The 26,210-nt window shown below is 45.4% G+C and overlaps 1 protein-coding gene across 11 annotated transcripts in view; it reads right to left on the bottom strand.

Annotated features, from left to right (window-relative positions):
- The window catches only part of TNK2 (tyrosine kinase non receptor 2), a 139,136-nt gene that overhangs the window by 27,403 nt on the left and 85,523 nt on the right, over positions 1-26,210 (bottom strand). For all 11 annotated transcript variants that reach the window (XM_033958339.1, XM_033958345.1, XM_033958347.1 and 8 more), the window contains 2 exons: positions 21,863-22,009; positions 17,833-17,927 (listed from right to left, as the gene is read on the bottom strand). In XM_033958339.1, the coding sequence (XP_033814230.1) occupies positions 17,833-17,927; positions 21,863-22,009 (242 nt within the window). The remainder of the gene's footprint in view (positions 1-17,832; positions 17,928-21,862; positions 22,010-26,210) is intronic.

Raw genomic sequence — 26,210 nt, 5'->3', positions numbered from 1 at the left:
GAAGGAATGAGTGAGGATTTGGTCATGCCTGTCTCGGGAAAGGGGGCATAATAGGTCAAAATCAATTCATCCCCTACCTCCCTTCCCATCTTTCTCTCTAAACGGAAAAGATTTGCCCAGCTCAGCTCCTCATTTCTCAGCATCACCGATGCCGCTTTGTGGCTTTAACTTGTCCGTGTCAGGGCTGCAAGACACCTGGGGGGTTTTTAGGGGTTTTTTGTGACTTAGACCATGTTTTACATGGTCTAAGTCACAACGTCCAAGTTCCGTACAGGCTCTGTTGTTAAACTTTCGGTTATACATGCTGTACGACTAAGTCTAAGCCGGCCCACGCCCCGCCCAACTCCCGCCCTCGACACGCCTCCCGAAACGCCCCATTTAGTTTTGGATGTTGAGCGGCACTATGAAGGCCCAGGTCGTCTAGAAATACATCCAAAACCCGGTTTTATGATCGGCACTTGGACATTTTTGAGAAATGTTCATCCAAGTGCCGACTTAGGCCGGTTTTTGGACGTTTTTCTCTTTCGATTATGAGCTCCTTGGTCTCTGATTTCACACAGTGTTGGCTCAACCTATGGACCAGGTGAGACAATGGCCTAGGGTGCCAGTGCCAAAATCATGGCCTAGCATCTCTCCCTCTGCCTGCAGTTTGAAATCCATCGGACAGGAGAGAAAAGAGAAGGAGAAATGCCAAACTAGGATTTTGATCAGTGGAGAGGGGAGGAAGGAGGGGGACTTGAGAGGAGGAGATACTGCATCACCAGTGGGGGGGGGGGGGGAAGAGAGTGGAAAGAAAGATGCTGGCAATGGTAGGGGGGCACCGATAGAAACGTTGGCTCAGGGCACCACAATCCCTTGAGTCGGTCCAAGATTGGATGTGTTTTATTTGTGTTCTTGATCTCTTATGATTGTGTTGTGGACTAAATATGAGTTTAATAATTTTCTTTTCTATGTTATTATATATGTATTTTCTTGATCTGGAAAAATGGTCTAATATTTGGCATCTGAGTTTTAATGCCAAAAAATGCAAGGTTATGCACCTTGGTAGTGGAAACCCTGCAGAACTTACACCCTAAATGGTGAGACCTTAACAAGAACTGTTGCAGAACGGGACCTGGGAGTAATCATTAGTGAAGATATGAAGACTGCCAATCAAGTGGAGAAAGCTTCATCCAAGGCTAGACAAATGCTGGGTTGCATCCAAAGAAGTTTTGTCAGCCGAAAGCCTGAAGTTATAATGCCGTTGTACAGGTCCATGGTGAGATACCATCTGGAATATTGTGTTCAATTTTGGAGACCACACTATCAAAAGGATGGGCTGAGAATGGAATCAGTTCAGCGAATGGCCACTAGGATTGTCTCAGGACTCAAGGATCTCCCATATGAAGAACGCCTAGGTAAGTTGCAGCTATACACTCTCGAGGAACGCAGAGAGAGGGGAGACATGATAGAGACGTTCAAATATGTTACTGGCCGTATTGAGGTGGAAGAAGACATCTTTTTCCTCACAGGACCTATGACTAAAAGAGGGTGGTTGATCGTTGGAATGATCTTCCACTTCAGGTAGTTGAGGCCAACAACGTGCTCGATTTTAAGAAAAAATGGGACAAACTTGTGGGGTCACTTCGAGGGGGGAGGGTTATTCGAGTGGGCAGACTTGTTGGGCCGATGGCCCTTTTCTGCCGTCATACTCTGTTTCTGTTTCTGTCCCGATTTCACGTTGATTCTTTTATTATTTGTTACCTTAAAACTCAATGCCCATTATTCGTATTTAATATTTGTATACAGCTGAATAATAAAATACGTGTTACTCAGTGACAGTCATGTGTTCCCAAGCCCCCGTAAAAAATATTCACCATTTCTCAAGCAAAGACAAAAAAATAATAATAATAATAATAATAATTCAGTGAGTGCCAAAGCCATGAGCAGACCAAAAAGCCAGCAGTGGAGGAAGGAGGGAGGGAGTACCCTTCCAATGACACAGCTGGCCTGGGGTGGGGTTGCCCCACCATCTCTTCCCCCAACCCCCAAACAATCAGAGGGATAAAAATCAGTGATTTAAAAAAATATTTAAAAATTGGATTTTTTTAAAAAATCTAAATCATATTTTTTTGAATAAAATGCTTTTTTGAGGATAAAGATAGTTTTTATTTAAGATATATTATAGTACAAAAGTTATTCATCATGAAATAAGAATTAGTTTTAATTATGTAGAATGAGGATTTATATTCATGCAATGTTTACATTTTTTGGGTAAATCTTGACGGGTGGAGTAATGTCCACAATGATCATGTTGTATGCACTTATATGACAACAGAAAAAGGGAATGTCTTCCTTGCAGAAACAATTGATACCTCAGGAAATGCGCATACAGCAGAATACTTACAGGAAGTTGCAGCAAAAGCTATATTAAATGTGAACAAAAATTCAAATGTCTCGGATAAAGTGTAGTCATGGACAATGTTGCAAATGTATCCAAGATGAGAAGATGTTTAGAACAGCATGAAGGGAATACCAAGCTAATAACATATGGTTTCAGCGCTCATTTGCTACACCTCCTAGCCAAAGACTTCAGGATCCCAGAAATAGACTAATGTCAATTAAATTGCTAAATACTTCTGTAACAAACAGCAGCAGCTGTGAAAAGAATGGGTAGAACCAAGCTAACGCTACCACAAAATGTTAGACGGAACTCTGTAGTGGACAGTTTGCAGCAGTATATCAAGAAATGGCCTATTTGTAAATGTTAAGACTATACCAGCAAGAATGAATCTGTAGAAAACCTTGATTTAAATCAAATCCACCCTCTACACACAATTTCATGCAGCTGAAACTCAAAAAGCTGTATGATGTGGATAGAAAACAGAACAACGGTGCGGGAGGAATGCCAGTAAGATCTCTGGAGAAAGCAGAGGAGAGTTGTGTTGGAAGGAAAGAATCAAGGGACACACATAGGGTCAATGTGAGCTGCCCCTTACAATAAACAATTCTGTCCTAAGAGAAGCAGCAGCTACAGCCCCCAGGATGTACCACCCCAGCTCCACGTGGAAAGCAAGGGCAGTGAAGTAATAAGGAATCAGGCCCATGGATGAACGGAATCACCAGTAACAAGACACCACACACACAGTCAGCCTACACTCCAGTAGAAAGGGAGCTATTGGGTGACCAGTCAGGGCACGGAAAAGTGTTCCTGCATCTGCGTGGCGGCACAAGAGAACGGAGAAAGTAATGAACTGCACACCCTTTTATAACAGAGTGCCCAGGAACACCAGGACACGGGGTTCAACTCACCAACTGGCATGTTATCCTGATACAGAGCAGGCGGTCTGTACAACCCACTGACTGGCACCTGAGACACAGACAGGGCAGGCGGTCTCTCTCTATCCCACTGACTGGCAGCTTATGCAGAGAAAGGGCAGGCGGTCTCTGTCCAACCCACTGACTGGCACCTGAGACACAGACAGGGCAGGCGGTCTCTCTCTATCCCACTGACTGGCACCTGAGACACAGACAGGGCAGGCGGTCTCTCTCTATCCCACTGACTGGCAGCTTATGCAGAGAAAGGGCAGGCGGTCTCTGTCCAACCCACTGACTGGCACCTGAGACACAGACAGGGCAGGCGGTCTCTCTCTATCCCACTGACTGGCACCTGAGACACAGACAGGGCAGGCGGTCTCTCTCTATCCCACTGACTGGCAGCTTATGCAGAGAAAGGGCAGGCGGTCTCTGTCCAACCCACTGACTGGCACCTGAGACACAGACAGGGCAGGCGGTCTCTCTCTATCCCACTGACTGGCACCTGAGACACAGACAGGGCAGGCGGTCTCTCTCTATCCCACTGACTGACAGCTTATGCAGAGACAGGGCAGGCGGTCTCTGTCCAACCCACTGACTGGCACCTGAGACACAGACAGGGCAGGCGGTCTCTCTCTATCCCACTGACTGGCACCTGAGACACAGACAGGGCAGGCGGTCTCTCTCTATCCCACTGACTGGCAGCTTATGCAGAGACAGGGCAGGCGGTCTCTGTCCAACCCACTGATCGACACCTGATACACTAACTGGCAGCTTACACACACAGAGCCAGAGGTAACTCAAAATGCCGCCATGTCTTGGCAGGGACTCCAGCAACCTTGGAGCACTGCACTCAACATATACTTGACATTCACTGTAAGGACACAATGACCAGCATTCAGAAATGATCTGAGCACAGTGAGAGGGTTAAGTGGCTCCCTCACAATTACACAGTGACTGGCAGACAATGGAACAACCCAGGGTTTCCAAGCTCATAGTCAGCGATAGGCATGGGCAGACGTCCTTGCCAGCTGTGCTTCAGGGGGTGAGAAACTCTCTTTGTTCTCTTAAAATAATTTAACAAGAGCCTGGTCACAGACTGGAGTGCTAAGCAATGGGCCGTAGTGTCAGCCCTTCCCATACAAGTAGGTATCTAGGGCACACCAGGTCCTCTTTCCACCATTCATGAGAGGCAGAAGCCTAGTGAGACAGACCGGAGCTAAATCCATAACCAGACATAAAAATGGCAGAGCTCCGAAATGGAAGCCATGTGTGACGCGCTCATTCCATGACCTGGAAGGTTTTAAAGAGGAACCAGCCATGCTGAGCCTCAAGACACAAGAAACACCCCAGAAATTCAACCAATCATAAGCCACAAGGAAGTTGCTCCCGTCCCAAATGGCAAATTAAAAATAAATGCCCGGGACAGACACCATCAACCTCTGAACGCTCAGCCGTCCAATTTAATGCCATTTAGCGGGGAAACAGGAATTTATGCACACAGACACAATACATGTCGTTTAGCTGTGTTTAGAGCAGGGGTCTCAGGGCCCCAGTCGGGTATTCAGGATTTCCCCAATGAATATGCATGAGCTCTATTTGCATGCACATAGATCTCCTGCATATTCACTGGGGAAATCCTGAAAACCCGACTGGATTGCGGCCCTCAAGGAGGGACTTTGAGATCCCTGGTTTAGAGGAAGTGGCCACAGAGGCCGGTTTGCATTTTGAAGTCTGCCTGGAATTGAGCTCTTTCGGAAATGCTTTGCAGGGTCCACAAGGAAAAAAAAAAAATTACCAGCAGTCTGAAAACTGCCCCTTGACAAAATCATTTAAAAAGATTTACCAAAGAGCCCAGAAACATCTCGGCCACTTTACTTCCTGACGTGAAAAGCTCCTGTTTATCTGACCTACAGGTTCAGCTTCAGCCACATCTGGACTCTTAGAAACTGAGCAGATCAAGAGACCATATGCGATGCTGAAAGCCCAAAACTGCAACATCCCTGAAGAATTCTTACCTTGGCCCCAAACAAATTTTGCAGCGCTTTTAGCACTGACAGACTAATTAGTCACTTACTGGCTGAGGAAAGCACAGAACCACCCTGCCTTCCAGTTTCTCAGTGGGTTAATGCTGGAGGAGGACCAGCACTGGCCAGGCTGGAAAGGCGATTAACACAATGACCTCCGGTCACAGCATCCTCCCCACACATAGCACACACACAAGCATACATGGAGAAAGGGAGCCCCCCCTCCGCCTCAGCACAGGACAGAATGTACTTAATTCCTCCAACAGAATATGGGGAGAGGGTGGATCAGACGTTACATGCGTGTTGCACGGTGCAGCCTGTATCACAGGGGAACCATACCTTACTGCAAACTTCACAAGTGTGTGTAGCAGCTCCAAAGAAAACCAAAAGCCAATTATTTTCATTTCTAAAAAGCTTAGCTCAGAGCCCCTCCTTGCAGGAAACTGATAAGGTAAATCAGGCAAAAGTCTAATCACAGGAAGAAAAGAAAAAAGCTAAACTGAATTCCTTACAGCAACACAGTATGAAAAGAAGCTGAGAAATTCACCTCGGCCAGAACAGAGATTACCGAGGAGCAGGAAGAAAGGCTGCTGTGAACAGCTGCCACCTCTGGGCATACCACACTCTTCTCCCAGTGAGCGAACAGGGAGCGCCTGGCTGCCTCCCTGCCTCCGGAAGCTGCGGGGGGGGGGGGGGAGGAGAGAGGGAAATTGTACAACTATTAACCAAAAACAAATAAAACCAGCTCAGCCGCCCCCGGGGTACTGGTGACGCACTGCGGGTGGAGAAGGCACCAGCTCCACGTTGAACGTTACACACCCTGATCCCTTACCTTGCCACACCAGCCCAAAACCCTCAACGTTTAAAGGCACGAAGGACATAACCGCAGACTGTGCCGTACACACAAGCTGCTCCTCCAGCACAAGCCCTGTTCAGTATTAAAAATGGGTACAGTCAGGGCCATCGCAAGCAGCAAACTGCCCTCAAGAGTGGCAAGCCTGAAAAGGAAGGGAGATGCCAAATCCTTACCCTGGGAATACAAACACCTTGCCCTGAGGCTGCTCTAGCGGGTCTCGGCCAGCATTTCTCTGGACCTCCAGAACTTACAAAGCAGTAAGCGGAGGCGTGGCCTAGTGGTTCGAGCAGTTGCCTCGGCATCGTGAGGTTGCGAGTTCAATTCCCACTGCAGCTCCTTGGGACTCTGGGCAAGTCACGTAACACTTCATAATGCCTCATTCCACCAATAAGAGCCAACCTCATCAATGATGTCACAATAGCTTGATTGCAAAGGGTGTGGTTACAATCAAAGCAGTTTGCATATTTTAGACAGGAACTGATTTTGTAGCTGGGGCAATGATGTCACAAAACCAGCTCTGGCTATCAGAGGCTGAAACTTTTCACACTATTTAGTTATTCAGTTTTCTATACGATTCGAACTCAGAACAGTTTACATGAATTTATTCAGGTATTCAAGCCTTTTTCCCCTGTCTGTCCGTCTAATGTAGCCGGAGCAATGGAGGGATTAAGTGACTTGCCCAGGGTCACAAGGAGCAGCGTGGGTTTGAACCCATAACCTCAGGGTGTCGAGGTTACGCCACACTCTCCCTCGCACACTGCTTTAGCTATAGAAAAGGCCTGTCTCTGCGTACATGGGTACTGGAAGCAGAACATCGCACACAGCAGTGAAGCACCCTTCTGTGCTGTCTGCATTCAGGCAACTTCAGGTGCAATTTCATCTCCAAACTAGCAGCCGGGTGGAGCGTATGACTTAGGAGTCTCTCCTTAGCTTCAGCCGTGAGAGCGCAACGCCTACCTGTTGCTGCTCTTTCATGACTTTTTTAGCTCTGGCGTACTAAACGGCCTTCTTTTCCTTTTTAAATTGGTGTAAACTGCACTGATGTTGTACCAAAGAACAGAATATAAATACTAATAAACATAAATATAAATGTTTTTTGTGGCACATTATAATCGAAATTATAAAACTGCAAAACAAAAAATTAAATTTGAGAGTTATTTGTTTAAAGTTCTTTAAGCTATTTATGGGTAATTGTAACAACAGTGAAACTAAAGTAGATAGAACCGAATTGCTCAGCAATGCAATGGAGGTGCTTGTTTTTGAGGGCAAATCAACTCAAAACACGGCTCGAAAGTCGACAGGCCAACCCGCATTTCATCATCCACCATCTGCAGTCGTTCTCTTTTTTTGGATTTAATTTCTGTCAGAAGTTCGCAAAGATAAGAAGATGCCAACAAAGCCTCAATTGCTCTGTTGTTCAAGTTAAGATAAACCACTGCATAAAAAATAAAACTAAAATGACTTGCCATTCGCTTTCAAGGGCCAATCACGTCAAAGATGCTTGACTGGGCGGTTGAATCCTTACGCACAAAGACGCTTGTGACACTGACAGACTCTTGGCCTACGCGACGTACATGTCGCCTATTCTAGTGTATACTTATGAAGGGAATTTTTTTTTTAAATAAAGTAAAATTCTGGAGTCTCTTCGGGGAGACACTGAACTGAAGGTTAAACTCACGACACCTTGTTAGAAAAGCAAAAAGAAGACAAAACTCTGTAGAATACTAGATGGATAAATAAAGGAGCCGAGAAGCTTATAATGTCACCGATAGGAAGCGGAGCAAGAAAAACGGGCCTAAGGCTGCATCAGGAGTCCTTGGGTTGTGCACGAAAACCAAGCTAATTCAAGGAAAAGTGGCCTGCGTAGACCCTATACAACTACTGAGCTCTCTGTAAATCCACCCGGTGTGCCACAAGGGTCTCCACTATCTCCATGGCTCTTCAACGTCTACATGTCCTCACTAGGCACGCAGCTAACCCAGTTAGGGATAAAACTGTTTAGTTATGCAGATGATTTTATGATCATCATCCCATTCGTTAATTCTATCTCTGAAACTATTCCTAAAGCTTCAGAAGCCATAAACGTGATGGAGCACTGGATGACAACCTTTAGGCTCAAACTTAATTCAGAAAAGACCACTTTCTTCGTTGCTTCGCCACATCCGTTTGACACCAAATCACCACTATGTATCAATAATCTTAATTCCCCTATCCAACCTACCATAAAGATACTAGGTGTAACTTTGGATCATTGCCTAACCATGAGAGACCAGGTGGACTCCTTGATCAGAAAGGGATTTTTCACTCTCTGGAAACTCAGATCCATTAAAGCTTATTTCGATACAGCGGCATTCAGAACCCTAGTCCAATCCCTCATACTGAGTCTATTTGACTACTGTAACATCGCCTATTTAGCAATTTCCCAAAAGAACACGCAGCGTTTACAATTGATGCAAAATGCAGCGGTCAAACTGATCTTTGGGCTGAGGAAGTTTGACCACGTGACACCCTACTACCGGCAGCTGCATTGGCTGCCAATGGAGGCGCGCGTAAAGTTTCAATTTGCCTGCTTCTGCTTCAAAGCCCCTAAATATATAACTGACCTTTTTGTCTTCTCAGCCAACAGACACAAGAGAAGCTCACATTCCAACTTTGTTTCCCCCCCAGTGAGAGGTTGTAAACTGAAAAACCACCATGAACATCTTCTCTCGCACCAAGCAGCATCATGGGGTAAAGACCTAGAACAATTGCTTTCGCCCACTACTTATGAGGAATTTAGGAAACGTCTGAAAACACACCTGTTCCTAAAGTATCTAGACAACTGATCCTCTCTTCTCTCTCCCCTCTATAGCGATTAACTTGTTCTATTGATCACTCTCTCCTCAAAAATGGATTTCCTGTCCTATTAACCCTTTCTTCCTCCCCTCTTAAAGTCAATCAATTTGTACCTTTGCTTAATCTTTGTAAACCGCATAGAACTTCACGGTATTGTGGTATATAAGCTGTTATTATTATTATTATTATTAAAGAGAAAGGTTTCCTTAGGTTCCTGGTCACTCTTTACCCCCTTTCGCCCTCTCTGGCTCTCCTTCTTATCCAAGCAGGGGGGAGGGGCAATTCAATAACAAAGCTGCTAACATTTGCATGCATGAATAAATGTTTCGAATATGCTAATATTCATCCTTAGTGCTACTCTGTGTTGGTATTTGCAGAGGGAGGAGGGGACTTTACTGCGATTACAATTAAAGCCTTTACCTATTATATGGGCAATGCAGGGTTAAGCGAGTTGCCCGCCTGGTTCCTCTGGTTCTCAGGCCAAATGCCTCGGGCACAGACAGTCTGGGAGCCCTCCAGGGACACGAAAAGATCTAGTGTACCTGAATGTAACTCACCTTGAGCTATAACCAAATTCAAATCCAAATAAATAAATAAATGTTACACTCGTATTTACCTGGTTACATAGAAACATAGAAAATGACGGCAGAAAAGGGCCTCGGCCCATCCAGTCTGCCCACCCTCCAAGAGATCCCACATGCCTATCCCATTTTTTCTTAAAATTTGGCACGCTGCTGGCCTCGATTACCTGCAGTGGAAGATCATTACAATGATCAACCACCCTTTCGGTGAAGAAATACTTCCTGATGTCACCATGAAATTTCCCGCCCCTGATTTTCAGCGGATGCCCTCTTGTGGCCGTGGGTCCTTTAAGAAAAAAGATATCATCTTCCACCTCGATACGGCCCGTGATATATTTAAACGTCTCAACCATGTCTCCTCTCTCTCTACGTTCCTCGATTGAGTATAGCTGCAATTTACTCAGCTTTTTCTCATACGGGAGATCCTTGAGTCCCGAGACCATCTGGGTGGCCATTCGTTGAACCGACTCAACTCTCAGCACATCTTTTTGGTAATGTGTCCTCCAGAATTGTATACAATATTCCAGATGAGGTCTCACCATGGATCTGTACAATGGCATTATCACTTCGGGCTTCTGGTTAAGAGAGGAAAGGAGGTGTCCGTCCTGCACGAGACTTAGAAGGTGGCTAGACCGGGCCGGGGTAAATTTTAGGATTCACTCAATCATTTACCTTGAGCTTTCTGAGGTCAGGGGATGAAATCTCTCTCTCTCTCTCTCTCTCTCTCTCTTCAGGCCTCAGTCTCTGCTTCCTTTCCTGCTTCTAACACATCGTGCCCACTCACCCTTAACTCAGATGGCAAACCTCCCTGGAACTCCCTTCCTCCGAAGCAGCAATTGCCCTGTCTCTGTGTGCACAGGCTGGTACCCTCCATTTGTACACAAGCTAAGACAATCCAAGATGTGTCATTAAGGGCAGAACAGATTCGTGGCTGCCGGTAGAAGGACTCCAACAGCAAGCACAGAGCCATGAAAAAGGGGCAGAGTCCACCAGCCTCCACCGTGTCTTGGCGTTTAACATTTCTGGGGGAAATAAATGAGCAAGCACCAGTTTGATGGGCTCTGCTCTGAAGCCCAGCCTCACCCCGTTTCCTATGACATCCAAGGCTCATTTCTGTACATTGCCTTTCCCACAAGTCTCAGTAAAGTGGTATCACAAGCAGAGAATGACACGGGGACAAATTTCTCCCCGTCCTGTCCCTGCCCCATTCCTGCAAGCTCTGTCCTCATCTGCACAAGCCTCAAACACTTTAATGTCATGTGTTTGAGGCTTGTTTGGCAGAGCTTAAAGGAATAGGACAGGGACAGGACGGGAAAATCAGTTCCCGTGGGGGACAGGGAAAAATTTGTCCCCATGTCATTCTCTAATCACAACTGAAGCAATGTGGGCACTAAATCGTCTATTACATCAACCCACAAAGATTCAAGTGGTAAACTCTTCAGGACCAGACAAAGATATCCATTGCCATCTGGGTCCACTCTGCTTCTTTTCGAGTTTTCAAAAGCAAATCGACATCAATGAAAACCAAAATAGCACAGAAAAACCCTCTTCTACAAATGCCACATTTAAGCGGCTTTTTCTGACATTACTATAAAACCAATAGCAACTTTTCTCTACATTAAAGGAAACCTAGAACAGCTCCAGCCCAAAACTCTTTTGTCATAAAACAGTTGGGGGTTTTGATTGATTCAATTTTCTATACCGTTCTCCCAAGGGAGCTCAGAACGTTTTATATGAATTTATTCAGGTATCTGTCCCAGTGGGCTCACAATCTATCTAATATACTTGGGGCAATGGGGGGATTAAGTGACTTGCCCAGGGTCACAGAGAGCAACAGGGGTTTGAACCCTCAACCTCAGGGGGCTGAGGCTGGAGCTGTAACCATTGCACCACTCTAGGAATCAAAAAGCAGTAAAAGTGAGCCAAGTATAGAACAATGAAGCCATTGTGACATCACTGATGAGGTTGGTTCTTATTGGTGGAATGAGGCATTATGATGCTTATCAGAGGCTGAAACTCTTCACACTATTTATTTATTCAATTTTCTAAACTGTTCTCCCAGAGGAGCTCAGAACAGTTTAAATGAATTTATTCAGGCACTCAAGCATTTTTCCCTGTCTGTCCTGGTGGGCTCACAATCTATCTAATGTACCTGGTGCAATGGGGGGATTAAGTGACTTGCCCAAGGTCACAGAGAGCAGCACGGGGTTTGAACCCACAACCTCAGGGGGCTGAGGCTGGAGCTGTAACCACTGCACCACTCTAGAAATCAAAATGTAGCAAAAGTGAGCCAAGTATAGAACAATGAAGCCATTGTGACATCACTGATGAGGTTGGTTCTTATTGGTGGAATGAGGCATTATGATGCTTATCAGAGGCTGAAACTCTTCACACTATTTATTTATTCAATTTTCTAAACTGTTCTCCCAGAGGAGCTCAGAATGGTTTACATGAATTTATTCAGGCACTCAAGCATTTTTCTCTGCGCTCACTATCTAATGTACCTGGGGCAATGAGGGGATTAAGTGACTTGCCCAGGGTCACAAGGAGCAGCTGGGGTTTGAACCCACAACCACAGGGTGCTGAAGCTGTAGCTTTTAACCACTCCGCCACACTCGCCCCGTTTACTAGCTCTAACCTCATAGATCCAGCAGTCTAGTAACAGAGACTTTCTTCTTGTAGAGAGAGTGAGCACATCAACAGCAAAAGGCACCAGTCATTCAGCCGCACAGCCCCCAATCCTGATGCCCTTCCGGGGTCCGAATGCCTGCCACTTAGATACCAATTCTCAACCACCTGATACTTGGAGTTCAGCTCTCTTTAGTGACGAAAGCCACATCCAAGCAATAAGACTTCAAGAAATACAGCAAAATAATTCAAAGCGTCACCAGCTTTACCCCTCGGAGAGAGGCTACGTAGCACGAACCGTCCCAGAGCGTCAACTGAACCGTGCCGCCTACAGTAAAAGCCATCCCTCTCCGTAGCCACTAATCACAAATCACAATTGTGCGGAAGGTTTGATTCTTAGACCTTCCCCATGTGTTCAGCTATTAACCCTACAACTCATAACCTCTTCCTCAAAACCCCCCTCCACTGAAGCTTTTAACACTTTGTTCGCTGCTGACCTTCAGGATTCAATGTGCGCTGCCTTTTCCCACACAGATAGTAAGCGCAGGGACACAAAGCTCCACCTTCCCACAGAAATAATCAAATCGAATCGGAGGTGGGATTTATGAGTCGCACTGTGCCTAGACATGCTCAAGGCGACTTACAATACAATTTAAAGAGATATAATTTACCGTGTTTTCCCGAAAATAAGACAGGGTCTTATATTAATTTGTGTTCCAAAAAACACACTAGGGCTTATTTTCAGGGAATGTGTTATTTTTTTTTCAGGTACAACAATTCTCTCTCCCTTCCTCTTCTCCACCCCAATTCTTCTTCTTTTCTTCCCCTCCCCCCCCCCCACACCATGTGAATCTTTCCTCTCACCCATCCCCTTGTGCAGCAGCTCTCGAGGCTTCCAAAAACAGTGACAGTGCTCTGAATGGGCTGCTTTGCTGCTGGGTCCTTCCTTCTGCCATGTCACTCATGATGTCATCAGTGATGCGGCATAGGGAAGGCCACGGCGGGGAAGGCAGCGAAGCAGCCTGTTCAGAGAGCTGCCGCCATTGCTGTTTTGGAGGCTTTGGAGTGGAGGTATGTCAGGCTCATGGTGGGAGGGTTGGTGGGGGCTCCGCTGCACAGAGGGATGGGAGGGAGGGATTGAAAGACACTGCAGAGGGAAGTCCCGGTCCCGCCAGGGGAAGGACACGAAACAGCCTGTTCAGAGCGCTGCCACTGTTTTTGGAGGCCTCGGAGCTGCTATACAAAGGGATGGGTAAGAGGCGAGGAAAGATGCTGCACATGGGGGGGACAGAAAGGAAAGAGGAAGAATTGGAGTGGAGGAGTGGAAGGGAGAGATGATTGGCAAATTGGGCAGCACAATTGTCAGGGATGGAGTCGGTGAGGCTTTGGGGGTTGATCTTAACTAGGGCTTATTTCTGGGGTAGGGTTTATTGTCATAAAAACATAAGAATAGCCTTACTGGGTCAGACCAATGGTCCATCAAGCCCTGTAGCCCGTTCTCACAGTGGCCAATCCAGGTCCCTAGAACCTGGTTAAAACCCAAGGAGTAGCAATATTCCATGCTTCCGATCTAGGGCAAGCAGTGGCTTCCCCCATCTCTTAATAACAGACTATGGACTTTTCCTCCAGAAACTTGTCCAAACCTTTCTTACAACCAACTACGCTATCCGCTTTTACCACATCCTCTGGAAACATGTTCCAGAACTTAACTATTCTCTGAGTGAAAAAACATTCATTTCCTCCTATAACTTCGAGTGTCCCCTAATCTTTGTCATTTTTTTACGGAGTGAAAAATCGATTCACTCGTACCCATTCTACTCCACTCAGGATTTTTTAGACTTCAATCCTATCTCCCCTCAGCCGTCTCTTTTCCAAGCTGAAAAGACCAAACCGTTTTAGTCTTTTCTCATACGAGAGGAGTTCCATCGAGGTAGGTCTTATTTTCAGGAAAACACGATAGTACATACAGTTTGAGAGATGGTACAACACAAGAAGAGAGAAACTAGTCCTGGTTGAAGGACGGTGCTGTGAGGTAGAAGGTGGAGGTAATTTATAGTCCAAAGTCATGCGGATGACGGAGTGCTCAGGGTCATGGAAGTTGCAGGGTGTTTTGCAGGCTCAAGGGTCAGTTTTCTGTGGCGGATATGGTGTCGAAGAGATAAGTCTTTAGTTTCTTTTGGAACGTGAGGTAGTCCCAAAATGCTTTGTGATATGTTAAAAACCAAAAGGCAAGGAATGGCGCCTTTCCTACTGGTGCTGTAAAATCCTTGTGATTATGGAGGCCAGAAGTGATCCCCCTTGTCTGAACGTAGTCAAAGGTCCCCTGAACTCTAAAGAGGATCTAATCAGGCTGCTGACGAAGCAAGTCAAACTATCAGGTTAAAAATGGAAACCAATTGCTCAATGACACATTCCTTCACCTTCAAGACAGGAGAAAGATTCTATTCCCGGCCGACAGTCAGCTCTCAAGGACAGGAGTTCAGGGGTAAATGCGCTATTTCATTTAACTCTATGGTCTGACAGCAAAAACTCAATCTCAGTTCACTGGCTACCCATCAACAAACCCTGTATCTTCAAGGGCCTAGGACTGACCTAAAAACTGGAGAGATCCCAGAAGACTGGAAAATAGCAAATGTCACGCCCATCTTTAAGAAGGGATCAAGGGGTGACCCGGGAAACTACAGGCCTGTGAGCTTGACCTCGGTTCCGGGAAAGATGATGGAAGCAATGATAAAGGACACAATCTGCGAACACATAGAAAAAAATGGACAACTGAAGGCGAGCCAGCATGGCTTCTGCAAGGGAAGGTCGTGCCTCACAAACTTGCTTTACTTCTTCGAGGGAATAAACAACCAGATAGATAAGGGGGAATCCATAGACATCATTTACCTTGACTTCCAAAAAGCCTTCGACAAGGTACCTCACGAACGGCTATTAAAAAAGCTGTGGAACCACGGGGTGCAAGGAGATATCTACCGATGGATCAAACACTGGTTGGCAGGTAGGAAACAGAGGGTTGGAATAAAGGGCCAATATTCAGACTGGCAATGGGTCACGAGCGGAGTTCCACAGGGGTCGGTGCTGGGACCTCTATTGTTTAATATATTTATTGACGATCTGGAGACCGGGACAAAATGTGAGGTTATCAAATTTGCTGATGACACCAAACTCTGCAGCAGGGTTAGGAACACAGAAGACTGTGAAAACCTGCAAAGGGACCTAACGAGACTGGTAGACTGGGCAAATAAGTGGCAAATGAGTTTTAACGTAGAGAAATGCAAAGTCATGCATGTAGGGAAAAAGAACCCGATGTTCAGCTACAAAATGGGGGGAACACGGCTAGGGGTGAGTAACCTTGAAAGGGATCTGGGAGTTATGGTTGACACATCACTGAAACCATCGGCACAGTGTGCGACAGCCTCAAAGAAAGCAAATAGAATGCTGGGCATCATCAAAAAAGGTATCACAACCAGGACAAAGGAAGTCATCATGCCGCTGTATCGCGCAATGGTGCGCCCGCACCTGGAGTACTGTGTTCAATACTGGTCGCCGTACCTCAAAAAGGATATGGCGGTACTCGAGGGAGTGCAGAGGAGGGCGACTAAACTGATAAAAGGTATGGAAAATTTTTCATACGATGACAGGTTAAAAAAGCTGGGGCTGTTCTCCCTGGAGAAGAGGAGACTTAGAGGGGACATGATAGAAACTTTCAAAATCCTAAAGGGCATAGAGAAAGTGAATAAGAACAGATTCTTCAAACTGTGGGGAGCCACAAGCACTAGGGGTCACTCGGAGAAATTGAAAGGGGACAGGTTTAGAACAAATGCTAGGAAGTTCTTTTTTACCCAGAGGGTGGTGGACACATGGAACAAGCTTCCAGAGGAAGTGATAGGCCAGAACTCTGTACAGGGGTTCAAGAAGGGTTTGGATAGGTTCCTGGAGGATAAGGGGATAGAGGGGTACAGATAGAACTTGAGGTAGGTTATTGAATTGGTCAGTAACCACTTCACAGGTCGCAGACCTGAGGGGCCGCCGCGGGAGCGGACCGCTGGGCGAGATGGACCTCGGTCTGACCCAGTGGAGGCAACTTCTTATGTTCTTATGTTCTTATGACCTACAAAGCCTTCCACAATCTGGTGCCTGGCAACGTATCTTCTAAACTAATTCCCTACACACCCAGGCGACCACTCCACTCAAAGAACGAGAAACCACTTACGACCTCTTTTACAAAGCCGCACTAACGGCCCCGAAGCCCATAGAGATTTAAAGGGCTTCGAGGCTGTTGCCCCGTAGCAGCCACTAGTGCAACTTTGTAAAAGAGGCTGTTAATGTACCTCCAGGACGATCTCTCCACCTCAAAACAGCACGCAAATGATCCACCGTCTTCCAAAGCTAAGGAACCTGCTACCCCAGCACATCATTGGAAGGTCTAATGAACTTCACAAAAGCAGTGAAAATCCACCTCTTCTGATGACCCAGCTATAGTCTTTGACTTTATATAGCTAGACTAATAAACGGCCATATTCAATATCTACATCAGCATACAAACAAATCTGAAAATGACAACCAAAACCAACAGTCATAATCTAAACACCAAGCAAATTTGTTGTGCCAGACATGTCCTTCCCACCCTGGTCAAAATGCATTGCCAGTATCTATGACTACAACCCTGCTCAAGTGCTTCACTCTGTGCTGGTTTTGTTTGGGGTTTTTTAAAAAATAATCTTTATTAAGGAGTCAACAGCGAACAGGAAGAAAAATCCGCAATAAACCCTTTCACAGTCAATCAGGCAAACAGCAATAAACAACACAGTAAAATATACACCGAATCAGTCATGTCTACAAAGGAAGAAAGCCGTCCATAGACATGAAATATCCCGTTGCAATTCTGGAATTGCTCCTATGCTGGTTAATTTCTGCCCTGTATGTCCATTTATACAACCTATACCCTTATGTCTGTATAAATAACTTGTAACTTGTTCTGAGCTTTCTGGAAGGACAGTGAAAGCAGCAAAGAGGAAGAAAATCAGCCAGGACAAGAGCAGCTAAGTTTGGGAATGCTCAAAGGAAGGCTGAGGTGTCCGATTACTACCTTTCCGAAGCTTTGCACTGCAGGTCGTGGCCGGTCTCCCTGCGAACGCCTTCCAGCGCAAAGAAAAGCTCTCCACAGCGACCTTCCCTGACCCTACCTGTATGACTAAACGCCAGCGTCCCCGCCTGCATCTTACACTGGCACACTCCCACTTCTGTGAGCAGGGGCTGACCCGGCCCACAGCCACAAAGAACTGGAAAAAGCAGCAGAACAGGGCTAGGCCTGATCTCCTTACTCAGCAGCTGGTGTAGAAAACAATTTAATATACCGCTAGCTGTATGTGTAACCCAACCCCCCCTCGCTTTAAGAATTTTAAACTGGGTTATTGGAAAGACTTTCTGTACTCTGTTATGTGGCTAATAGTGTGGCAGTAGTTTGAAAGTTCAAAAACTCTAGGCTTCTAATTTCCATAAGAAATACAGAGATGCACAGAGGTAAAACCAGGACCGTCTCAGCCTGTCCATGAAAAAAAGAGGTGGCTCCTGTCTCTGATTGGGCACCATAATGTCTGCGCTGTACCTGCCCTCTATGATGGTGATGACATCGTCCATCTGGATGTGGAGCTTGTCAGCTTCTTGGAAGTCCTGTAGGGCTCTCATGTCGGTAGGCTGGGCCTGTAAGCAGGGCAGACGGAAGAGTTTAGCAAGGCAGAAAGAACAAACGCTTCTTCACATACCCAACAAAAACTACACAGGGAACCCAGCAACCACCAGTCACAAAGAAACATGATGGCAGATAAACGACAAATGGCCCATCCACAGTATCCACAATCTCCTCCTCTCCCTATTGGCTAATACTCTTAACACTTGCATTGTGATGTCATAGAACTTTCTGATTATAGAAACATAGAAACCTGATGGCAGATAAAGGCCAAATGGCCCATCCAGTCTGCCCATCCACAGCATCCATTATCTCCTCCTCTCCTTGTTGGCTAAGGCTCTTAACATTTGCATCTCCTCTTCCTATTGGCTAAGGCTCTTTACACCTGCATTGTGATGTCATAGCACTTTATGGTTATAGAAACATGATGGCAGATAAAGACCAAATGGCCCATCCAGTCTGCCCATCCGCAGCATCCACTATCTCCTCCTCTCCCTATTGGCTAAGGTTCTTAACATTTGCATCTCCTCTTCCTATTGGCTAAGGATCTTTACACCTGCATTGTGATGTCATAGCACTTTATGGTTATAGAAACAGAGTAACATGATGGCAGATAAAGGCCAAATGACCCATCCACAGCATCCACTATCTCCTCCTCTCCCTATTGGCTAAGACTCTTAACATTTGTATCTCCTTTTCCTATAGGCTAAGGCTCTTTACACCTGCATTGTGAGGTCATAGAAACCTGATGGTAGATAAAGGCCAAATGGCCCATCCAGTCTGCCCATCCGCAGTAACCATTATCTTTTTCTCTCTCTAAGAGAACCCACGTGACTATCGAAGGCTTTCTTGAAATCAGACACAGTCAGCTTACATACACTTTTCATTAATCCATGGACACCCCCCTCGATGATCACAAATATCTGTAGCATATTCAATACTGCCCAGCTAACCCAGGTTCCAAAATATTGAATTCCAGGGAACAGAAAGTAAGGTTAGCGGGTTCGGGTATGACAGGTGGGGACGGACTTTCTGTGGGGGATATGGGGGCATTACAGTGTGTTAGCTGAGGGCAGGGTTGGCATAAGAGTCAAGGCACCTCTTTTCTTAGGTTGGCGTTTCAGTCTTTTTCATTAGCCTGTTGGAAAGAGGGATTTGAGCCTTGTGTTTTATTTTATGACGTTACTCTAAATGTTTGAAAAGTTGAATGTGTAAGATTATTGTACATGCTCAGTTTAATAACCAGGGTCGTGACCCCTCCATAACGCCACACGGTCACAGCCTATCCTATAACCGTCATAGAATCCTAGCACAACCCGGCATCGGCACACCTTAGACTGGTATAACTATGGCTGCATTAATACGACACCGGCATATGGGTAACTTACAATTTCCTGTGAGTTACACACCCATTTGACCACGTCTTGCATGTACGTGCTGTGCCACGCAGGTGTGCCCTTACAGAACAGCACTTAAGTCGCTTTGCCGCCAACATTTGTGCAAACAGAGAAATTCTACAAACGGTGCGCAAATTTCCACAAACCTGTACACTATTCTCAGATGTGCAATTGGTGATGCCGAAGTTCTGTTGTCGGTCACTGGCAATGGTCAGACCACCTCTTTTGCAATAATTAACTAAGGTGATCTACAAAACTCCTTTCATTAATCACCTTAAAATAACACAATTGTCATTGTGTAAAAAATCAGCATCAAAGCTTTAAATATGCTTATTAGAGAACACTCAGACCCACAACTATAACCCTAGAGAAAAATCACGGAGTCAGATGTGTTTGGAGACCATCATTGCGTGTTCACTGTCTCCACCACCAATTACCATAGAACTCACGTTCAAACACATTCCAATAAACACTCAATTGAGAATCAATTGTAAAACTTATCTGGTATATTTGGTGGCACTAATTATTGGATGCTAACGGGCAATTACTCCTGTTAATTTGCAACAATTTGGAATTGCGCATGCATCTTGCTAGGCACGGCTCTGTAAAGTGCCATATGCTAATCTTATAGTATGCAACTCGAAAGGGGCGTGGCCACAGGAGGAGCATGGGTGGGTCAGGGCATTCCCTTAAGAGGTGCGCAGTATTACTGAATACCCTGGATCCACAGCAAAATTTGCACCAGGTTTCAGCTGGTGTAAATCCTGGTGCACAAGAATTCCAGCGCTGCGTGATATTCTATAAAGGAGCCCATCCTGGAAAGACCGTGATAGAATATCAATTTTTGCTGCGGGATTTTGAGCGCTGTTTACAGAATCCAGCTCTAAGTGTGCACTTTTACCCATGAAAGTGACGGTGTTCTGTATGGCCAGGCATGTGTTTTTTGGTGTGTAGTACTTATGAATGGCACAAGTATTTATTTAACATACTCCTAGTTTTTGATAGCATGCATGGAGCTACCCTCAACACATCTGATCTGGAATGGTCTGAAATTCGGCAGCTAAGATTTAATGCTAAGAAATGCAAGGTCATTCATTTCAGTAGCATAAACCTGAGGGTGAAGAATCTTTGGGCATGAAAGAGGAACGGGATTTGGGAGTGATCGTATGTGATGATCTTAAGGTGGACAAAGAGGTTGAAAAGCTAGAAGGATGCTAGGGTTCATAGGGAAAGTTATGGCCAGTAGGAAAAAGGAGGTACTGATGTCCCTGTATAAGACTTTGGTGAGTCGTCGTTTAGAATATTTTGTACAATTTTGGAGACCTTCAAAAAGATATAAACAGGATGCCAAGGAAGGCAACTAAAATGCAGGAGAGGGAAGATATGATAGAGATGTTTAAATGCCTATGTGGCATAAAATACACATGAGGTGATGGGCTCAGGAGTAATCTAAAGAATTACTTTTTTTACAAAAAGGACGGTAGATGCATGGAATAGTCTTCCAGTAGAGGTGGTGGAGACAAAAACTGGCTGAATTCAAGAAAGCGTGGGACAGGGGTGTGGGATCTGTTAGGGAGAGGAGGAGATAGTGGATGCTGCGGATGGGCCATTTGGCCTTTATCTGCCATCAGGTTTCTATAACCATAAAGCTCAATGACCTCACAATGCAGGTATAAAGAGCCTTAGCCTATAGGAAGAGGAGATGCAAATGTTAAGAGCCTTAACCAATAGGGAGAGGAGGAGATAATGGATGTTGTGGATGGGCCATTTGTCCTTTATCTGCCATCATGTTTCTATGTTTCTATAATCATAAAATTCTATGACCTCACAATGCAAGTGTTACGAGCCTTACTTAGCCTATAACCAGAATGCTCTATGACATCAGAATGCAAGTGTAAAGAGCCTTAGCCAATAGAAAGAGGAGATGCAAATGTTAAGAGCCTTAGCCTATAGGGAGAGGAGGAGATAGTGGATGTTGTGGATGGGCCATTTGGCCTTTATCTGCCATCATGTGTCTATGTTTCTATAACCATAAAGTTCTATGACCTCACAATGCAAGTGTTACGAGCCTTACTTAGCCTATAACCAGAATGCTCTATGACATCAGAATACAGGTGTAAAGAGCCTTAGCCAATAGAAAGAGGAGATGCAAATGTTAAGAGCCTTAGCCTATAGGGAGAGGAGGAGATAGTAGATGTTGCAGATGGGCCATTTGGCCTTTATCTGCCATCATGCATGAGATCTATTTGCATACAATGAAGGCAGTTCATGCAAATAGATCTGAAGCATATTCACCGGGGAAAACCTTTAAACCCGACTGGGTTGTGGTCCTCGAGGACCACCCCTGATATAATGTACCACTGCACACACACCTCCAGCTACTCACCCATGCAGAAACCCCCAGGCCCTAGATATGGACTGTCATAGACACCTTCTTGAATCAGGTTGGGCAGACTGGATGGACCATTCGGGTCTTTATCTGCCGTCATCTACTATGTTAGTCATACGTACTTGTGTTGTACAAGTTATATGGCTGTCATTCCTGTACCTACCTCTACCAGGAAGTCTCGGAGAGCCATGAAGGTAGGACGATCCTCAGGTTTGTGGGCCCAGCATTGTAGCATGACATTGTAAATATCTTGAGGACAGTCCTCTGGCCTCGAAAGGCGTTCTCCTTCTTTGTCAATCTTATGGAGTATCTGTGTGCACATACCGGAGCAACCTTTTAATTACAACTACACTAGGGGGCAGCAAAACAAAGCGACTCCAACCCATCTACACTCAGTGCTCCGGTGTAGCAAAAGAAGACGGTGAGGCACGATAGCCTTCGCCTATGCTCTCCTACCATGTGCGTCTACCAAGGTAGCACAGTGGCATTAGGACTGGAGAGGAGTATAGGTGAAGGAAGCTCTACACAGCCTTACTAAGACTGGCACACAGCATATCCAATACCCATAGTGAAAAAAAATAAATAAATCAAACAAACAACAATTTATAACTGGTTGGAGCAGAATCAATTCCATGGAAAAAGGAACCAGAGCCACCACAGCAAACTTACTAGTTTTAGTGGCATCATATACCACCAATTAGAGGTCTGCATGGGAATGAGGATTGCGGGAATCCCGCGGGAATCCTCCCGTAACCCATGGGACTCCCACGAGAACCCCCCTTTAGCCAACAGGACTCCCACGGGGATGGAAGGCTTTGGAAGCAGGGTTCGTACATATAATATAATGGACACATCAGCCTTAGTAAAAGAGGGGGGTTATAAGTTAATTACCTGAACAGAAAACAAAAAAAAGGGTTCCACCAAAGAGATTCCACAAGAAAAACAGCAGCGCAAACACAAAAGAAACTGTGGAATTGATGCTCCTGTCAGAAGTAATTGCTGCTTTTTATGGGGACAGGCAGGGATGGAGGTAATTCCTTGCGGGGATGGGTGGGGACGGAGAGGATCCTGGCGGGGACGGGTGGGAATGGAGAGGATCCTGGCGGGGACGGGCGGGATGGGTGGGATGTCTGCCCCCACGCAACTCTCTACCACCAATCTGATTTAGATAAACACAGAGTACATTACACTTCTCCCTCTGTATTCGCGGTTTCAGCAATCGCGGTTTCGATTATTCACGGTTTTTAGCATGCTGGCTCCTCCCCCCAAATTATGACAACTTGCATAGAGAAATCACTAATTCCAAGCGTTTACAGAGAAAATCGCCGATCTCCGGCACTTTCTTCACCGTGTTTCGCCTCTCCTTCAGGAACAGGCCAGATCTCCCATCATGTTATTTGCGGTTTCGCCATATTCACGATGGTCTTTAATAGAAAACAGCGAATAACATGTGAAAAAGTTATTTGCGGTTTTTCTGTATTTGCGGTTCTGTTAATCCCTTATCACAGCGAATACGGAGGGAGAAGTGTATAGCCAGATTTTGGTAAAGCTTATGGTACAGCATCACCAGAAATGGCTTTAGGGATAACCAGCAAGATGCAGAGGGTCAGAATTAATAGCATCTCTTCTAAAAGGTAGAAGGTGAAAAGTGGGTCCCTAGGTGATGAGCTACGGGATTAATTAATGAATAATTCCACCCCACCCCCTACCCCCGTTTGATAATTCATCCTACAGCAGTAGGTGCTTTAGGTTATACATAATATTCAGTGATGGCAGTACCTAGATACGAGCACCAAATATCCAGGTACTGGCAATATTTAGACTGGTATCCAAATACTTACGATAACTATCCAGATAAAATGATAAAACTGCCAGTATCCGGATGTGTGCTGGATAATAATAATAATAATAACAGCTTATATACCGCAATACCATGAAGTTCTATGCGGTTTACAAAGATTAAGCAAAGGTACAAATTGATTGACTTTAAGAGGGGAGGAAGAAAGAGGGTTAATAGGACAGGAAATCCATTTTTGAGGAGAGGGTGATCAATAGAACAAGTTAATCGCTCTAGAGGGGAGAGAGAAGAGAGGATCAGTTGTCTAGATACTTTAGGAACAGGTGTGTTTTCAGACGTTTCCTAAATTCCTCAAAAGTAGTGGGCGAAAGCAATTGTTCTAGGTCTTTACCCCATGATGCTGCTTGGTGCGAGAGAAGATGTTCATGGTGTTTTTTCAGTTTACAACCTCTCACTGGGGGGGAAACAAAGTTGGAATGTGAGCTTCTCTTGTGTCTGTTGGCTGAGAAGACAAAAAGGTCGGTTATATATTTAGGGGCTTTGAAGCAGAAGCAGGCAAATTGAAACTTTACGCGCGCCTCCATTGGCAGCCAATGCAGCTGCCGGTAGTAGGGTGTCACGTGGTCAAACTTCCTCAGCCCAAAGATCAGTTTGACCGCTGCATTTTGCATCAATTGTACACGCTGCATGTTATTTTGGGAAATTGCTAAATAGACTCAGTACGAGGGATTGGACTAGGGTTCTGAATGCCGCTGTATCGAAATAAGCTTTAATGGATCTGAGTTTCCAGAGAGTGAAAAATCCCTTTCTGATCAAGGAGTCCACCTGGTCTCTCATGGTTAGGCACTGATCCAAAGTTACACCTAGTATCTTTATGGTAGGTTGGATAGGGGAATTAAGATTATTGATACATAGTGGTGATTTGGTGTCAAGCGGACGTGGCGAAGCAACGAAGAAAGTTGTCTTTTCTGAATTAAGTTTGAGCCTAAAGGTTGTCATCCAGTGCTCCATCACTGGATCTACCTTAGCTCTACCCTGGCACTATCCAGATAATGGTGTGGGAGGTCAGCTTTAATTTTCAGGTACGTTATCCAGATAATGTCACTAAAATTGCCATCTGGTCCCAGTGAGTGGCCCTTTTCTGGATAAAAGGCCTATCCGGATAAATGCTGCTATTTAGAGAAGAACTTGGATGCTTTAGCCATATAGACAAGAAGACCGATGAATTATAAAATGGTTGTGCACAGGGTAAGAACACAAACAAAAAAGGAGGGATAAATCTCCGCAAACAATGCACAAGAAAAAGAGCAAATATCTACTGACTGGATTCCAAATCAAAACAGAAAGGGGACCCGACATGGGCCCTGTTTTGGTGTATCCGCCTGCATCAAGAGTCCACAATGCATTATAAGGGAATTGCAAAGTAGCTGAAGTGGCTTGAAATAATGCACCATGAGCTGAATAAAATTAATATTTGCACGATGTTACCCATGGAGAATTCTGCATGGCTGAGCTGCGAGTGGACACGAAATTATTGATGAAATATATTGCCATAAAACCATGACAAGAAATTAGGTTATAAAGAGACGGGCAGAAATTTAAAGGACAGGGATAGAGAGGCAAGCATGGTGTTCTATGGCCACAGCAGGAAGAGAATTATATGGGATCTAGCCAGGTATCTGTGACCTGGATCTGCCAGTTGGAAAAAAGATGGACCTTCAGGCTGTTCCAGGATGGCGATGCTTATGCAGCATTTTGAGCGGATTGCCACATTGGGAAGGAGTGGAGGGAAGGAGGGAGGGGGAGGTCAAGCGGAAGCTTTCTCCATTGTTGCAAAATTGGCTACCAGTCCAGGAGCACTATCACTTTCCCTTGGATTTACAGGAAGAGTCAGTAGAAGACATGTCGCAAGGGACCTGCTTATTTTTAAGCATGCAAAATCATATTTCTGCATTTTTAAGCATGGAATTGTGTAATGTAACAAAACAATATGGAATGAAGAAAATTAATTTAACACAATAGTCTTCCCAGTGTCCCCCCTTGTAAAAGTTGGATTTGATGGACCTATGAACACCTTTGGCGCTCTGCAAAGTGTGTCCAGGTACAAGTGGAAAGAGGCAAAGTGCAAAAAACAAAAGGAGTTGACCCCAAAATATCCACAGAGAAGAAAATCCAGAGAAAACCAAAAAAAACTCTGTGGAGTGACAATGTTCCTAAATAGACTTTATTTGAAAGTGTCAAAGTTCCAAAAAATCTTTGGAACTTTGACACTTTCAAATAAAGTCCATTTAAGAGGTAAAGGGCACCAGAAAGAAATGGTACCAAAAGTTTCCAGCCTGTGATTTCACTAGACCTGCTTACCTTTGTTTTATATTCATCCAATCGGGCAGGAACAGCAGGGCTGAGATGCAGAGGCTGTTTTGACTGCCCATTGCAAGTCCCCACTGCTTTTTCCTTTGTCACCCCTCCCCCTGCTCTGCTGCCAACTGCCCCACCCGGTCCAGCGTCCCTCTTTCTCCCTTCCTCTCTGTGTTGGTCCAGCATCTCTCCCTCTCCACTCCCCTTCCAAGTGTCTGGTATCTCTCCCTCTCCTCTTTCCCTCAATCCCTCTGCCTCAGAAGTCCTGCAAACTTGCTGCGGGTTGCCAGTAGCATCAGTGGGGAGGAGTGTGGCACGGTGGTTAAAGCTACAGCCTCAGCACCCTGGGGTTGTG

Source organism: Geotrypetes seraphini, chromosome 9 (genome assembly GCF_902459505.1).
Source record: "Geotrypetes seraphini chromosome 9, aGeoSer1.1, whole genome shotgun sequence".
Classification (NCBI taxonomy): Eukaryota; Metazoa; Chordata; class Amphibia; order Gymnophiona; family Dermophiidae; genus Geotrypetes; species Geotrypetes seraphini.
This window is presented reverse-complemented; position numbering and strand designations above follow the sequence as displayed.